Genomic DNA, 12,776 nt, shown 5'->3' with positions numbered 1-12,776 from the left:
ACCTTTCCTGTCCAAGACATTTTTTAGAAAGAGATGGTGAAAAAAAGACAGATATCAGCAGGTAGGATGGATAACGTTGTGTGAGCTTACAAAGCTGTTACCACTTTCCCTAAGAGCTTTCTGTGGGCTAATATCAGAAGTTATCTGTATGAGCTACTACCTTTTTACAGCAAAGAATCACTGTAAACAAGTGAAGAGACCTGTGGACATGAGAACTTGCATGACAAAACTTAAACAGGAGCCTCTTCTGTAATTTTACTATACATTTGTTTGCATCCGTTTGTGTATTTGTTGCTTCTGGAAAGCATAAGGCAGCTGAAGTGGTGAATGACAAACAAGTACCTCCTTCAGAGAAGACTGCGTAGCAAACTTTACATCCAAGGCAAAAAGCAGGGACAGTGACTTGGCTGTGGACAGCCAAGAGGCAATCATCAGGGAAAAGTCATAGGCATGGATAAGACACAGGGCTCTTGGAAATGTCTGTATTACAGTAGTGGAGAACAGGATCCCCTCTTTGCTCTCAGCTGGTGGGGAGTGAGTCGTGCTCCCATGTCTCCCATCCTTCTGCTAGGCTCTCGAAGCGGAGTGCAACTCCCACAGGGCTGTATGTGCGGATGTGATGAGGAGGGGCCTGGAGCTGAGCCAGAAGAACCCTGCACGCCAGGAGGACATCCTGAGGCAGACAGACAATCTCCAGAAGTTGTGGCAGCAGCTCCAAGACGAAGTGGCTGATCGCAAAAGCCGCTTGCAGGCAGCAGCTCTCATCAAACAGGTAAGCACGGCTCTGCTGTGGGGTGTGGTATGGGGCACATGGATGTGGTTCAGTTCTGCCCCATGCCCCTGCATGCAGGGCAACGGTGGCAGGAAGCCTTCAGGTGTCAGTCTTCAAAAAGATCTCCAGCAGTGCAGTCTCATCCCTCCTGCAAGCCAGATGCTTTTTAACTGAAATGCTCTCAGTTAAAAACACTAATAGAAATAGCTCACATAACACTGGTGATGCAGTCTTTTATGAGAGTGGGATTGGGGTAGCTTTGTGACATTCTTCTAACACAAAAACCCAAACCAACAATAAAAAAACCCATGCCATAAATTCATGAATTGACTGTGAACTTTCCAAAGCCTGGGAAACGTTTGACCCTGCCATTCTGACCTACACAGATCTTTTACACATACATTCACACCTCTGCAGATAAAGAGCTCTTATAAAATCAGCATTCACAAATCACATAATAGTATCTCAAGTGTTATTATTGTCCCTTTCCTACATTTTTTGCTCAATCTGTTGTTCCTGTGAGACACTTGAACAGAACTTAATAGCTTTGTTCTTGACATAGTCTGAATCCTGTCTTCTGTCTACTAAGTTAACCATCATTATGATGTTTTAGTTCTTTTTTCTTCACTACTATGGGTTTTCTTTTTTTGTGTTGTACCTTTTTACTCTATGTCAAATATCTTGTTTTGGTTTTTTTACAACCATAGCCAGGCAGACTGCAAATTATGGAAAAAAGAAGAATGCTTTTGTTGTAGACTGATTGTTGCCTCCTTAAAGCTTTTAGAAAATATCTGTTAGAATTACATGGTGTCCACCAACATCGTACATTGTGGGTTCCTTTTACTGTCGCTGTTAAATACTATAAAGTTTTAGTTAGTTAGGAGTTTTTAAGGAGTTATATGGGCAATCCTTAAATCTATGTACTTACTGTGATTCTGTGAATTATCTGTGCTTGATGTGATCATGAAACACATCAAGGATTTAGAGCTCTAGATCTACCTTAGTCATAGCTCTCACAACACCTGCAGGTACCCTAATAGCTACAGACCTGATGGCATTTCTGCCTCATTCATTATTTTCAAAAGGAGTTGGATATGATACTCCCAGGATGAAACTGAATGTTTTCTTCTCCTGTGTTCCCTTCAGTACTTTGCTGACATTGATGAAGCAAATTCATGGCTGCGAGAAAGGCAGCCCCTCCTGGCCAGCAAGGACTATGGAAAAGATGAATCGAGTGCTGAAGCATTGTTGCATCGACACTTGCGCCTGGAGAAGGAGATTGCTGCCTACTCCTCTGAGATGAGACGCCTGAAAGAGCAGGCGGAAATTGCAGCAGAACAAGCTCCAGCTGCAGTAAGTAGATCAGAAGTTGTGTCATATTTTGCTGAAGAATGTAAATTAAATGTTTTTTAGTTATGTAAAATATTTTTATTTTTGACAGAATATTCTAAATGACCTAAACAAGAGCATTTTTTTAATTCAGAAAAAAAAATTCAATTAGAATTGAAGCAAATTTTTAGATGACAAAGAAGTTCATTGGGCACTTATAGTTAGTGTTGTGTGAGATGCTAGAAACATGCACATCTATGTTATTTTCCCCTACCGGTCCTCACAAATCCCTTCTCACTCTTCATTCTCATAACAGTTTTAATTTCAATCAGCTTTAAAAAAGCAGATATTTATTCTAAATATCCTTAGAAATTTTTTTCTGCATCCTAATGTAGTGCTGGACCATCCCACAGCTCCAGGAACAACCCATACCATCCCAGCATGGGTGTTTAAAGCACATGGGATGAAGATGCCCCTCTTTTTCACTGACTGGAAAGGGAACTCTTGACTTGAGACGAGCTCATTTGACAAAAAGAGTCAGAGGAGATGAATGATACATTTCATAGTTTGCTTCTTTCAGACTTCCGTGATCACTCTATTTAGTCAAATCAGCTTGGGAGCTATGAACTCCACTGCAGGTTTTCCCTTCATCATTCCAAATTATTTTCTATTAGAACAAAAATTGTATTGCTTTGTTATTAAACATGAAAAAGCATGTGAGAAGATGGTCTCAATGTGCAAATACAAGCATTTATTCACTAGGGCACTCACAGGCTTTGAAACTGCAAGTGTTCAAGTACTAAAACATCACCACAAATAGAATTGTGAGCATAGTAGATTCCTTGGTTTGTTGGCAATTTTCAAAGCTAAAAAAAAAAAAAAACACCAAAACAAAACCACCTTGATGTGGACACAACATTAGCATTTTTAGTGTATCAATGTATTTTAAAATGAACTAAATGAAACTACTTCTTTAGCAAAACTAAAACATTTTTCAGTTATTTGGTTCATCCTTTCAGAATAAAACAAAGGAAACAGATTCAAATAAATACTGGAATTTTTTTGTGCAATGTTGTGATTTGAACTAGCAAGTCTAGATTTTCCTTCTGTGTGAAATTTTTATCCAAATTAGAAATATTAATCCGCTGATTATTTTAAATTTTGCTTAACAGATGGTGAAGACAGAAGCCCCAAGTGACTTAAATCAAAAGACAACTAAGCTACCATTCAGCCGAACCTGGGCAGCATCTGAAACCTCCAATCCAGATGTTCATTTTCTTCCAGAAAATATCTGGAAGACCCAAGATGAAATAGATTCACTTTATGAAGATCTACAGAGCATGGCTGAGGTATAGTATCCCCTCAAATGCTTTGAACTTTGACCAAAAATAGCTAAATCCAGAGCAGTGCAAGGGGAGGATAAGTACTGTGCTGGCTCAATGTGCCTTAATCCCGTCCTGTGGGATTTCAAGGCTTGAGATTATCGTTGAAGTTTTGTATCAAAACACATTTTATGTTGTCAAACTTCCCATTTACCTTCTAGTCTTTTTAATTTATGAAGAGTGGATTCTTTTGTGTAATTTTATTTTTCCCCCTAATATTTGCTTGCTGCAGCTCTGTCTTACCCAATACCAAAAAAAATAAACAACCGTAATCTGCATTCTCCATTTATTACTTTCCTCTCCCACCTGCTGCAATCCTGCCCTAAAGACCAGCAAAAAACCTGTTGCATGGGACTTTTAGCAAAAAAGCAGCACAGTGGCCTTGCAGCCCGTCAGGGGCTGAGCACTCTCCAACTGCTTCTCTTAGGCTTTTGAACCACTGATGCTCTGGGGATAAGTATTGTGATATTAAGGTAACATGCTCTGTTCTCTTTCAGCAGTGTCTGGCAAAACTACTAAGCTACCACCTGTGTATTGTAGTTTAAATGCAAGGATCTTTCTTCTTCAAATGGCAAGGAGTTGTTATAGCAATACTCAAGTTTTCATCTGTTTTACAGAGCAGAAAAAAGGCTCTGGAGGAGATGATTGGATATTACCGCTTCTGTAGCTCTTGCGAAGAGTTTCAGTCGTGGATGAGAGATAAAGAGAACATTTTCCGGACTCTTCAGCCTCAAGCAGACAATGTGGAGGTCATGCAGCAGAAATATCAGGTACCCTTTTACCTGCTCGCAGATGACACCTTTTAAATCAGATTGACCTTGGGAGAAGATATGAAGCTGAGAAACGAAGTTTTGAGAGTCTTTTCATTCATTTCAGCTTATGGGGTCATGCATCGATCAGATATTTCTTTTGTATAAACTGTGCCAAGCTTATTGAAGCAGATGCAATTATGTCCCTTTAACTCCTCCTGTGAATGTGGCGTCCTGTACAAATATGGTACGAAAGGACTCTTCTTGTGGTTTATCTTGTTCCACTGGAAGAAAAATGATGAAAAACCCCGCAGTGCACTTGCATCCCAGCAGAGTGGGATGTACAAGCACAGGTGTGATGGGCAGGTCAGGAGGGCTATAGGGGAACTACGTGCTGTCAGCAGACAGGTAGATGAAGAAGCCAACTCTGAAAGTGGGAGATGAGCAGATATGACAGATTATTGAGAATTATGTCCATAGAAATGGAAAAACCTCAAGTTCTGCCTTCTTGTATCTTTTCTGTTTTAGAGCTTTTTAACGGAACTTGCTGCAGGCAAAGGCCAGCTAGGAGACATTGAGAACTTAGCTGCTAAATATGGAAAGATCAGTCCCAGCAAATACTCTGAGATCCAGATTTGGCTGGAGCAGATCAACAGCAGGTAAAGGTGCTACTGATCCAACAGAGGATTGCCTCACAGGTGCAGACCTTTCACACCTGATCTAGGCTACACTGAGAGAATGACGTTGTAGTCTGACAGATTCTTAACTCCCAGAACTGGCCCGAGGGGAGGTTTTTCCGTGTGCCTGAGGTTTGCTGTATTCAGGTGGAACTGCCGCCACCCTACAGGGACTGGGGCAAAGGGGCAGGGGCCGCTCCCTGGGGCCTGGGCTGGGCCTGGCAGCTGGGGCCTGTCCCACCGCCCCAGCCAGGGAGCAGGGCAGGCGACGAGGGGGCAGCCCGTGGTCCACACAGCCCAGCTAGTCCGTGGTGAGGTGGCAGTGCTACCCCCAGCCAAGAACCTGGTTTTGTTGTGGGGTCTGGGCCTGGGTCTGTAGGCCATAATTGTGCTGGGGCTGTGCTGCGACGTGGCAGCTCCGGCCCGACCCCACCGGCAGCTCCTGAGGGCCAGGGCTGGCGCCAGCTGCCCGCAGCTCCCCCGGCTTTCACTGGGGGAGCCGCTTCTGGACTGCCCTGGGTACAGCCGGGGGCTGCACCGTGCCCTCTAGGCCCTAGGGCAGCTCGGGATGGGGAGCCAGTGAGGGGAGAGGGGCCTCAGCAGACAGGGCCAGCCGGACATCGGGGTGAGCAGGGCAGGCCTGGGATGGAGCCAGGGCCGGGACTGAGCCCCAGTCCTCAGAGCAGCCTGGCAGCCTGTCCCCACTGTCACAGGTGGGAAGGGGGCAGCCCTCAGCTGCGCTGGGTCTAGGCTGGCCCCGAGCCTGGTGTCAGGCCTCCAGGACTGGGCCGTGCATCTAGGCCCCTGATATGGAGATATTTAAACTGCAGGAATTCGTGTTTGTGTGTTAAAGCACAATGTGAATCCACTCACAGGTGACAGCAGTGGATTCAGAGCAGTTCTGTCTCTATTGCACTGTAGCGGCTGCTTTGATTGCTTAAACATCAGGGTGAGGGTTTCCTTCACAAATACTGCAAGGAACATCAAAGCATGTTTGACCTCACCAAGGATGTTTAGTGCCTGTTGTGCCTCCTGGCACCATGCCACCCAACTGGACCTGAGAGGCATAGCCAGGTCCTGATTTTGACCACTATTGTTTATTTGCATTGTATCTGGTGTGTTCTGGTCACCTGAGGAGGGTCCCCTTGCTTGAGATGGTGCTGAGATGAACTTTGAAGTTCTAGTGTTCACCTCCTCATCCTTCTTAAGTCCTGATGAAAGCTTTATACAAGACTTTTTCTGAAAAGAAACAGGATATAGCTCATGTATAACAAAGGCTATAAATTGAGACTGCTTTCTAGGTGAAGGCAAGTTTTGGGGTAGTGGCTGAGGCTAGATGCAAGTAACTGGGTTATCTCTCTCCCAGGTGGGAACGCATGGAAACTCTGAAGGAAGAGAAGGGCTCCGAGCTGATTGGAGTGGCTGATGTGAAGACGTTTCTTCAGGACTGTCAGAGCATAGGCGTACTACTGCAAGACAAGATGGTCCAACTCAGGGATCTAGAACCAGGAAACTCACCTGCTGGGCTGGAGTCATACAGGCGCAAACTGTATACAGTTGAGAGAGAGGTCCTGGTGATAGAGAGGAAAATTGAATACTTGAGGAGTGTTGCAAAATCGTAAGGAACCTGCTCTTTGTTTCCATATTCTTGCTAGTACTCTAAGATTGTGTTGTAAATTATGGCTATAAGGAGAATGAACAGCTTGTGAAGTTTCTCTTCAAGTTTCTAGCAACCTGAAGAACTGACTTGCCTGATGGATTGAGATTATCTCTCTTGAGTATGGCTGGGTGACTGATGAAGTGATTGCTTCCAGACTTTACTGTTGTAGGAGGATAAATACCACAGGATTGTTTGTGGCTCTAACAAATTAGCTCTACTAATGGGAGTTACTTCCACATTTTGAACTAGGTATCATTTAGATCCAGAAAAGAGAGTAATCAGGGGAACCAAGGATGAAGGAAGAAAGATAGGAGAGAATTGCACACAGAAGTTTACATTTGAAATATGAATTTAAAGGTTTTTCACTTCTTTAAGTTTTCTGTACATTCACAATGAGAATGAATCATTGAACCACAACAGTGTTACTAGAGTCTTTCACAGGGATGCGCGTTCTGTGGTACACTGTATTCACAGCAATATTTCTTGCTAGTGTGGACCATTTGTTGCTTTAGCTGACTTTCTTTTTAATGGAAGTGTAAATATCCAAATCCATTCCTTTTAGAGAGTATTGGTGCAAGTTCTAAATGCCTGAAGTGTTAATCCAATTGAATGTATTTTATTTCCTCTTGTTAGGATTAAGGACACCAACCCTGCAGAGAGCAGGGCCATCACTGAGCAGGTGGAGAACATGGAGAGGCTTCTGGCAAAGCTCAAGCTGGAGACCCAAAAGAAGCAGGACATTCTGCAGCGGGCCCAAAATCAACAGTCCTTCCTGCAAGAGAGCCGCAGGCTCCTGCTGTGGGCAGAAGGCATTCGGGAGAAACTGAGCAGTGAAGAAATGGGTGTGGATGTGGCTTCTGCAGAGCAATTGCTGAAAGAACATCAGGACCTGCTGAGAGAAATTAGGTCTCAGAAAGAAAGGTAGAGAGATTCTGTCAGGGTGGGCTGAGTGGGCGAGATGTCAACAGAGCTGTGAAGATGAAATATGTCTATTGTGCACATAAATTGTGTATGAAAGTGATGCCAAGAGTTTATTCAAATACTCTTGAAACTTAGTGTCAAAAGGAGACTGTGGAATACAAAATCCAGTTAGCATATGCATACCTATCCTGATGGCTGATGGAGGGGGAAGGAGCTGTACGTTTGGAGTAGTATTCCACAAGCTCTTCTGACACTCGAATAGTGCTGTCTGCACTTTATTTCAGTTCCCCCAGTCCCTGCCTTCTCAGGCCTTATCCTTCCAGTTGCCATCATCTTCAGTTCTCCTTCTGCACTGTTATGAAGTTCCAGATACCAAGTTGACCCTTCTCTTCCTCTTAATGGGAAAGGCTGCTTATATGGGCTTTCAGTCCAAATGGGGAAATCTCACCTGCTTCCTCCAGCATGTATCCCTGGCAAACAACCAGTTACACTTTGTAGTGCACAACCATGGCTAGCAGGAAAAGAGTGAAAGGGAGGGAGGGAAGCTTAATGTCTAGGCACTGCCAAGAAAGCAAAGGGCTGTGATGAAAGAGAATTCGTATTCCCTCATGTAGTGAGGTCTCACTTTTCTTTTTGACTCTGGGAAGGTTTGTACAGCTGGAAGAGCTGGGGGTCAAAGTAGTGCATGAACAACCCAGTAACGGCAGGACCGCAGATGTCCACCAGGCCATGGAGAGGCTTGCAAAGGAGAACAAAGAGCTGGAGAAAATGTGGGAACAACGACAGAAAAAGCTTCAAGATGGCCTGGAATTGCAGAAGTTCAATAGGGAGGGAGACCGTATCAATGCAGCCCTCTCTGGCCATGAGGCCTTTCTCCGGGGGGATGACCTTGGGGTATGTACACCACCTGATTTTGTTTTCTCCTGTTTTGTCTCCCCAACCAGGAAGTAGTAACAATTTTCTTAATTAGATCAGTTTCCTCATTCTTACGATCATGGCATTTTAATACTTGGAAATGAGACTTTCACATTCTTATTAGTGTTCTTATATTCTTACTCATCTTAATAAGAACAAAGCTCATTGTCTCTCAAACAAAAATTTAAAACCAGATAGAGTTGTGGCTTGTTGCTGTGTTTGTACGTGTCAGATGGTTTATATACAATTGACTCATCAATTTGGTGACTAACCATTAAAAGGGTTCAGCTTGAACATGATTAGTATTTTTTTTGGTGAAGTAGAAATGTGACTTTAAAAAAAATAAAGCTTTTTATTTTGATTATTTTAAGAACATTAGAGCAAATGAAAGGAAAAACCAAATGCAGGCAATATTCACAAGATCAGTGAAGGAGGAGGTTGTGGTATCTCACCATCTTTTATGTTTTAATCTGAAACTTTGATAGTTTTGGGTCAACTAAGCAGAATAAATTTTTACTTAGTCATGGCCTTTCATATTGCACATCCCCAGATGTGCCAGAGAGCTGGCATAAATTCAGAATGCAGTTTTTCTTAAAAGATGAAAATGGCGCCGTAATGGAAACACAAAACAGAGGAACCAGATATGATACAAACTAAACATCTGCTGTTTGTTTGTAGCCCTAAACATCCTTAGGCACATGCAAAATGTGCACTAAATCTCCTGGCTGAAAGAGAAGGTTGAAAATAAGGTCCATTTTTTTTTTTTTTTTCATTGCTACAGAAACAATGTATGACCAAGAAAAAACTTAATCAAAATTTCTTTCTGAAATGCAGGATCATGTAGATGCTGTTCGAAGCCTGCTGAAGCAACATCAGGAATTTGAACAACTGCTGGTGGCACTGAAGAGGAGAGTTGAAGCACTTAATGAAAATGCGGTGAACCTAATAGAGAGCAGGCACTTTGCATCTCACACGTGAGTTCAAACTCCTTTTTTTATTTAGCTTTAATAAACAATCCAGTGTGCTTATGGTGAGATGAAAAACTTTCTCTGAGCCAGGATTTAGTTGACCTCCAAGCTATGATCTGCTGGATGAGGAGGGAAAACGGGATTTTTTTCAAAAAAATACAGACTTCCTGTGCTCTCAGTACAAATAAGTGAAATGCTTTAGGTTAACAGCAGCATTTGACAGAACGCTAGAATAATTTACCTTGTATCATAAGTGACGTATAGTGTTAAAACTTCTTCAATGTAAACTCATTAAATGCCTATACAAAACAAATTCACCTTAATTTATTGGTATCACATAGTAGAATTAATGTTTGCTGTTAAAAAGTCACAGAAGACATCACAAGGAATCAGGAGCAGCTCCTTCATGTTTTTGTTGAAGCTGAGCTGTCATCTGTAATGCCTTTACTGTGATAGAGCCACTAGGATCTAGTAAGGGGACCTCCAAATAAACAAGAAGTAGAAATATAGGGTCAGAATGGACCTCTTGGGTCACAAAGACCATATTCCTGTGATCACAAGTGATAACATATTGAAAATTCCTTCCACAAATTTATAAAACTGCTCTTAAAATATGATTTCTTGACAGCACTGCTACCATTAGAAGAGCCTTATTGCACTTAGATCACTGAGAAAATTGTTAAGGTAGAATATTTGGAAAAGAGAAAGGTCTGGGTGTTTAGTCAAACATACATAACTGCAATTCACTAATGTAACACAACCATACAAAAGGAAAATCCAGAGCAACTGACAGGCAACAGCTGCTTTCCAGATGAGCCCAGCATGGTCATGGAATATGGCTGTATATCCCTTTGTCCTGTCAACAGAGGTGTTGAACTAGGTTCCATTTATATCGTAGTCGTGACTACTGTACAGCCAAGGGGAACCACTAACTAGTACTGTACTGGACTTACTGTTTTTCTTGGTAGTATTGAAGAGAGAATGGTCACTCTCCAGCGAAGGTGGGAGCGGCTGATACAAAGCAATGCTGAGAGAAAACAGAGGTTGTTGGATTCCCTACAATTGCAGGTAAAAAGACTGATACTGCAGATTTGGTCAAGCATGTGTGAAGTGATTTTACCCTTTGTTTTAATATGGGACAAATCTCAAACTTCTCAGCATTCCAACTGCAGCTCACTTTCTCTTTGGCTGTGAGACAGAATTTCACTTTTCAGGGAGCAGATGATGCACTGGTGATAAATCCTACAAAACCATAGCTATATCAAAATACCAAAACAAAAATGGAGATACTGAATGAAAAATATCAACAGAATGTTTTGTCTCCTAGATAAGTATATTCTGCTCATTACTTATTTTTGTTCTGGGCCTTAGTAATTTGGCACAGTTACTTAGAGTAACTGTACTTTTGGCACCAAATTTAGCTTCCAGTGCTGAGATACAAAGCTATACTGCAGGATTGGACCCCTTATGGTTAAAATAGTCCACCAAAAAAGCAAACCTTCACTGACAATTAAAGGGAACAGATTAGTAAATGTAGTAAAAATGGGACTGAGCGGTATTACTCTGAGGGATTAAAAACTTGTCAATGGCTTAAGATCATACCTCTTAAATTAAGAGTGTTGATTATGTAGAACAACTTTTATATGCAAATATATCACATTTCCTAACTGTTAGGAAAAAAAATAAAATCAGGGCTTGATTCTAACAGCAAGGATGGACTGCAAACCCACACAGAATAAGAAGTTAAATTAATTTAATCCTGTTTGTTTCTGTAAGGAGTTTAATCGTGATGCTGCTGAGCTTTTGATATGGATGGAAGAGAAGTACAAGATTGCATCAGATGAATCCTATCGTGATCCAACAAATGTTCTACGCAAACTGAAGTGGCATGAGGCTGCTGAGAAGGAAATGATGGCCAACGAGGAGCACTTTGCAACACTGATAAAGGTCAAGGCAGTTTTGGAGCTGCATCTTCCATTTTGTCCCAAAGTTCATAGATGCTGATCTGCTCAAAAAATTGATGTGCTCTCTTTCTCCAGAAAGGAAATCAACTGATTCGAGACAGGCATTATGCTGCAGGTTCTATCCAGGAGAAGATGTCAGAGCTTCAAAAGAAGTGGAAGGAATTGTATAGCAAGATGATAGAGCGAGGTGACAAGCTGAGACAAGCTGGACAGCAAGAACAGCTCATGGAACTACTCCAGGTGAGGAGGTGATGGGCAACAGAGGGGAAGAATGGCCTAGGAGCCTGGTTCCTCTGTGTTTTCTGTCCTCACAAAAAAGAGCAGAATACCATCCAGACAGAAGTGTATTTTAAGCTGTCCATTTTGTCTACAGCCTCAGAATAAAAAGCACAGTATAACACTGACCAAGCTCACTCCAAAGCTATGAGCAGGGTAACAGTACCACTACAGAACCAAGAAACAAAGCTGTTCAACTCAGGCTCAGCACTGCATCATGCAGCCATGCTGTACTGGGAAAACAAAAAGAACCCGCTCTGCATGGGTAAATGCTGTGCAAACATGACTGCCTGCTTGGAGTCAGTTTGGGGGTTGGAGGCATGGCACTGTATTAAGTACATTGTCATGCAGGCAAAGTGTATAAAAGGAACAACGTGCTGTGAAGCTGTTTCAATACCAGTATGTCATGGAACTGCTGCTGTGTTGTAACTACAATCTGAAGCCTTTGAAGATTATTTGGTTATTTTGTATCATGTCGCTGAAGATAGTTGAGAGAGACTGTTTTTAATGATGTGCTTTACTGTCTCAGAGAGAAGAGTACTCCAAAATAGTGTGCAAAACAAAGTATTCCCAGGAGGTGTCTCTTTGAGACACCTGGTCATCATGTTATCAGGAAAGGACGTATGGATTTAGATATTGTGTCTGGAAGCTGTCATGGGAGGGGATGAGTGAGAGAAAATTATGTTGAAAGGTCACTGTGAGTGTGCCGTAATCTTTTCCTGGCAGGATGCTAAAAAGAAGATAGAGAAAATTGAGAAAGTTCTTCAGGAATCAGAGACAGGCCACGATTTGCGCTCCAGCCGTGATCTACTCAAGCAGCACAGACAGCTGGAAAATGAGACACATGAGCTGTCAGAGAAAATGAACTCTATTGTATCTCATGCAAGGAAAATGGCCACCAATCACTTCAACTCCCAGAGGATTCTGGATGAAACACAGAAATATCTGAGAAGGTGAGTTGTCACTCCCTTTTTGACTCCATCTCTTGTGACAAATAGCATTTTTTGTTCTACCTTCTCAAAAATGTCTTTTGGTTGATTAGGTTTAACCTATATTCAGGAAAGATTTCTCCTCCCAGTTGTACCACAGCTGTGGTTTGATCTGCACCTACACAGCTTGCCTGTTGACCCACCTCAACATTTATTCCTGGACTTTGCTCCTTG

The 12,776-nt window shown here is 42.3% G+C and overlaps 1 protein-coding gene across 1 annotated transcript in view; it reads left to right on the top strand.

Annotated features, from left to right (window-relative positions):
• The window catches only part of SPTBN5 (spectrin, beta, non-erythrocytic 5), a 93,313-nt gene that overhangs the window by 13,751 nt on the left and 66,786 nt on the right, over window positions 1–12,776 (top strand). Inside the window, exons 10-22 of the mRNA XM_010080305.1 lie at window positions 572–772; window positions 1,919–2,125; window positions 3,274–3,450; window positions 4,101–4,253; window positions 4,761–4,891; window positions 6,276–6,527; window positions 7,203–7,490; window positions 8,138–8,384; window positions 9,240–9,379; window positions 10,342–10,441; window positions 11,150–11,320; window positions 11,413–11,577; window positions 12,340–12,566. Of these exons, the coding sequence (XP_010078607.1) occupies window positions 572–772; window positions 1,919–2,125; window positions 3,274–3,450; window positions 4,101–4,253; window positions 4,761–4,891; window positions 6,276–6,527; window positions 7,203–7,490; window positions 8,138–8,384; window positions 9,240–9,379; window positions 10,342–10,441; window positions 11,150–11,320; window positions 11,413–11,577; window positions 12,340–12,566 (2,459 nt within the window). The remainder of the gene's footprint in view (window positions 1–571; window positions 773–1,918; window positions 2,126–3,273; window positions 3,451–4,100; window positions 4,254–4,760; window positions 4,892–6,275; window positions 6,528–7,202; window positions 7,491–8,137; window positions 8,385–9,239; window positions 9,380–10,341; window positions 10,442–11,149; window positions 11,321–11,412; window positions 11,578–12,339; window positions 12,567–12,776) is intronic.

Source organism: Pterocles gutturalis, unplaced genomic scaffold, assembly GCF_000699245.1.
Source record: "Pterocles gutturalis isolate BGI_N339 unplaced genomic scaffold, ASM69924v1 scaffold8854, whole genome shotgun sequence".
NCBI classification, from domain to species: Eukaryota; Metazoa; Chordata; class Aves; order Pterocliformes; family Pteroclidae; genus Pterocles; species Pterocles gutturalis.
This window is presented reverse-complemented; position numbering and strand designations above follow the sequence as displayed.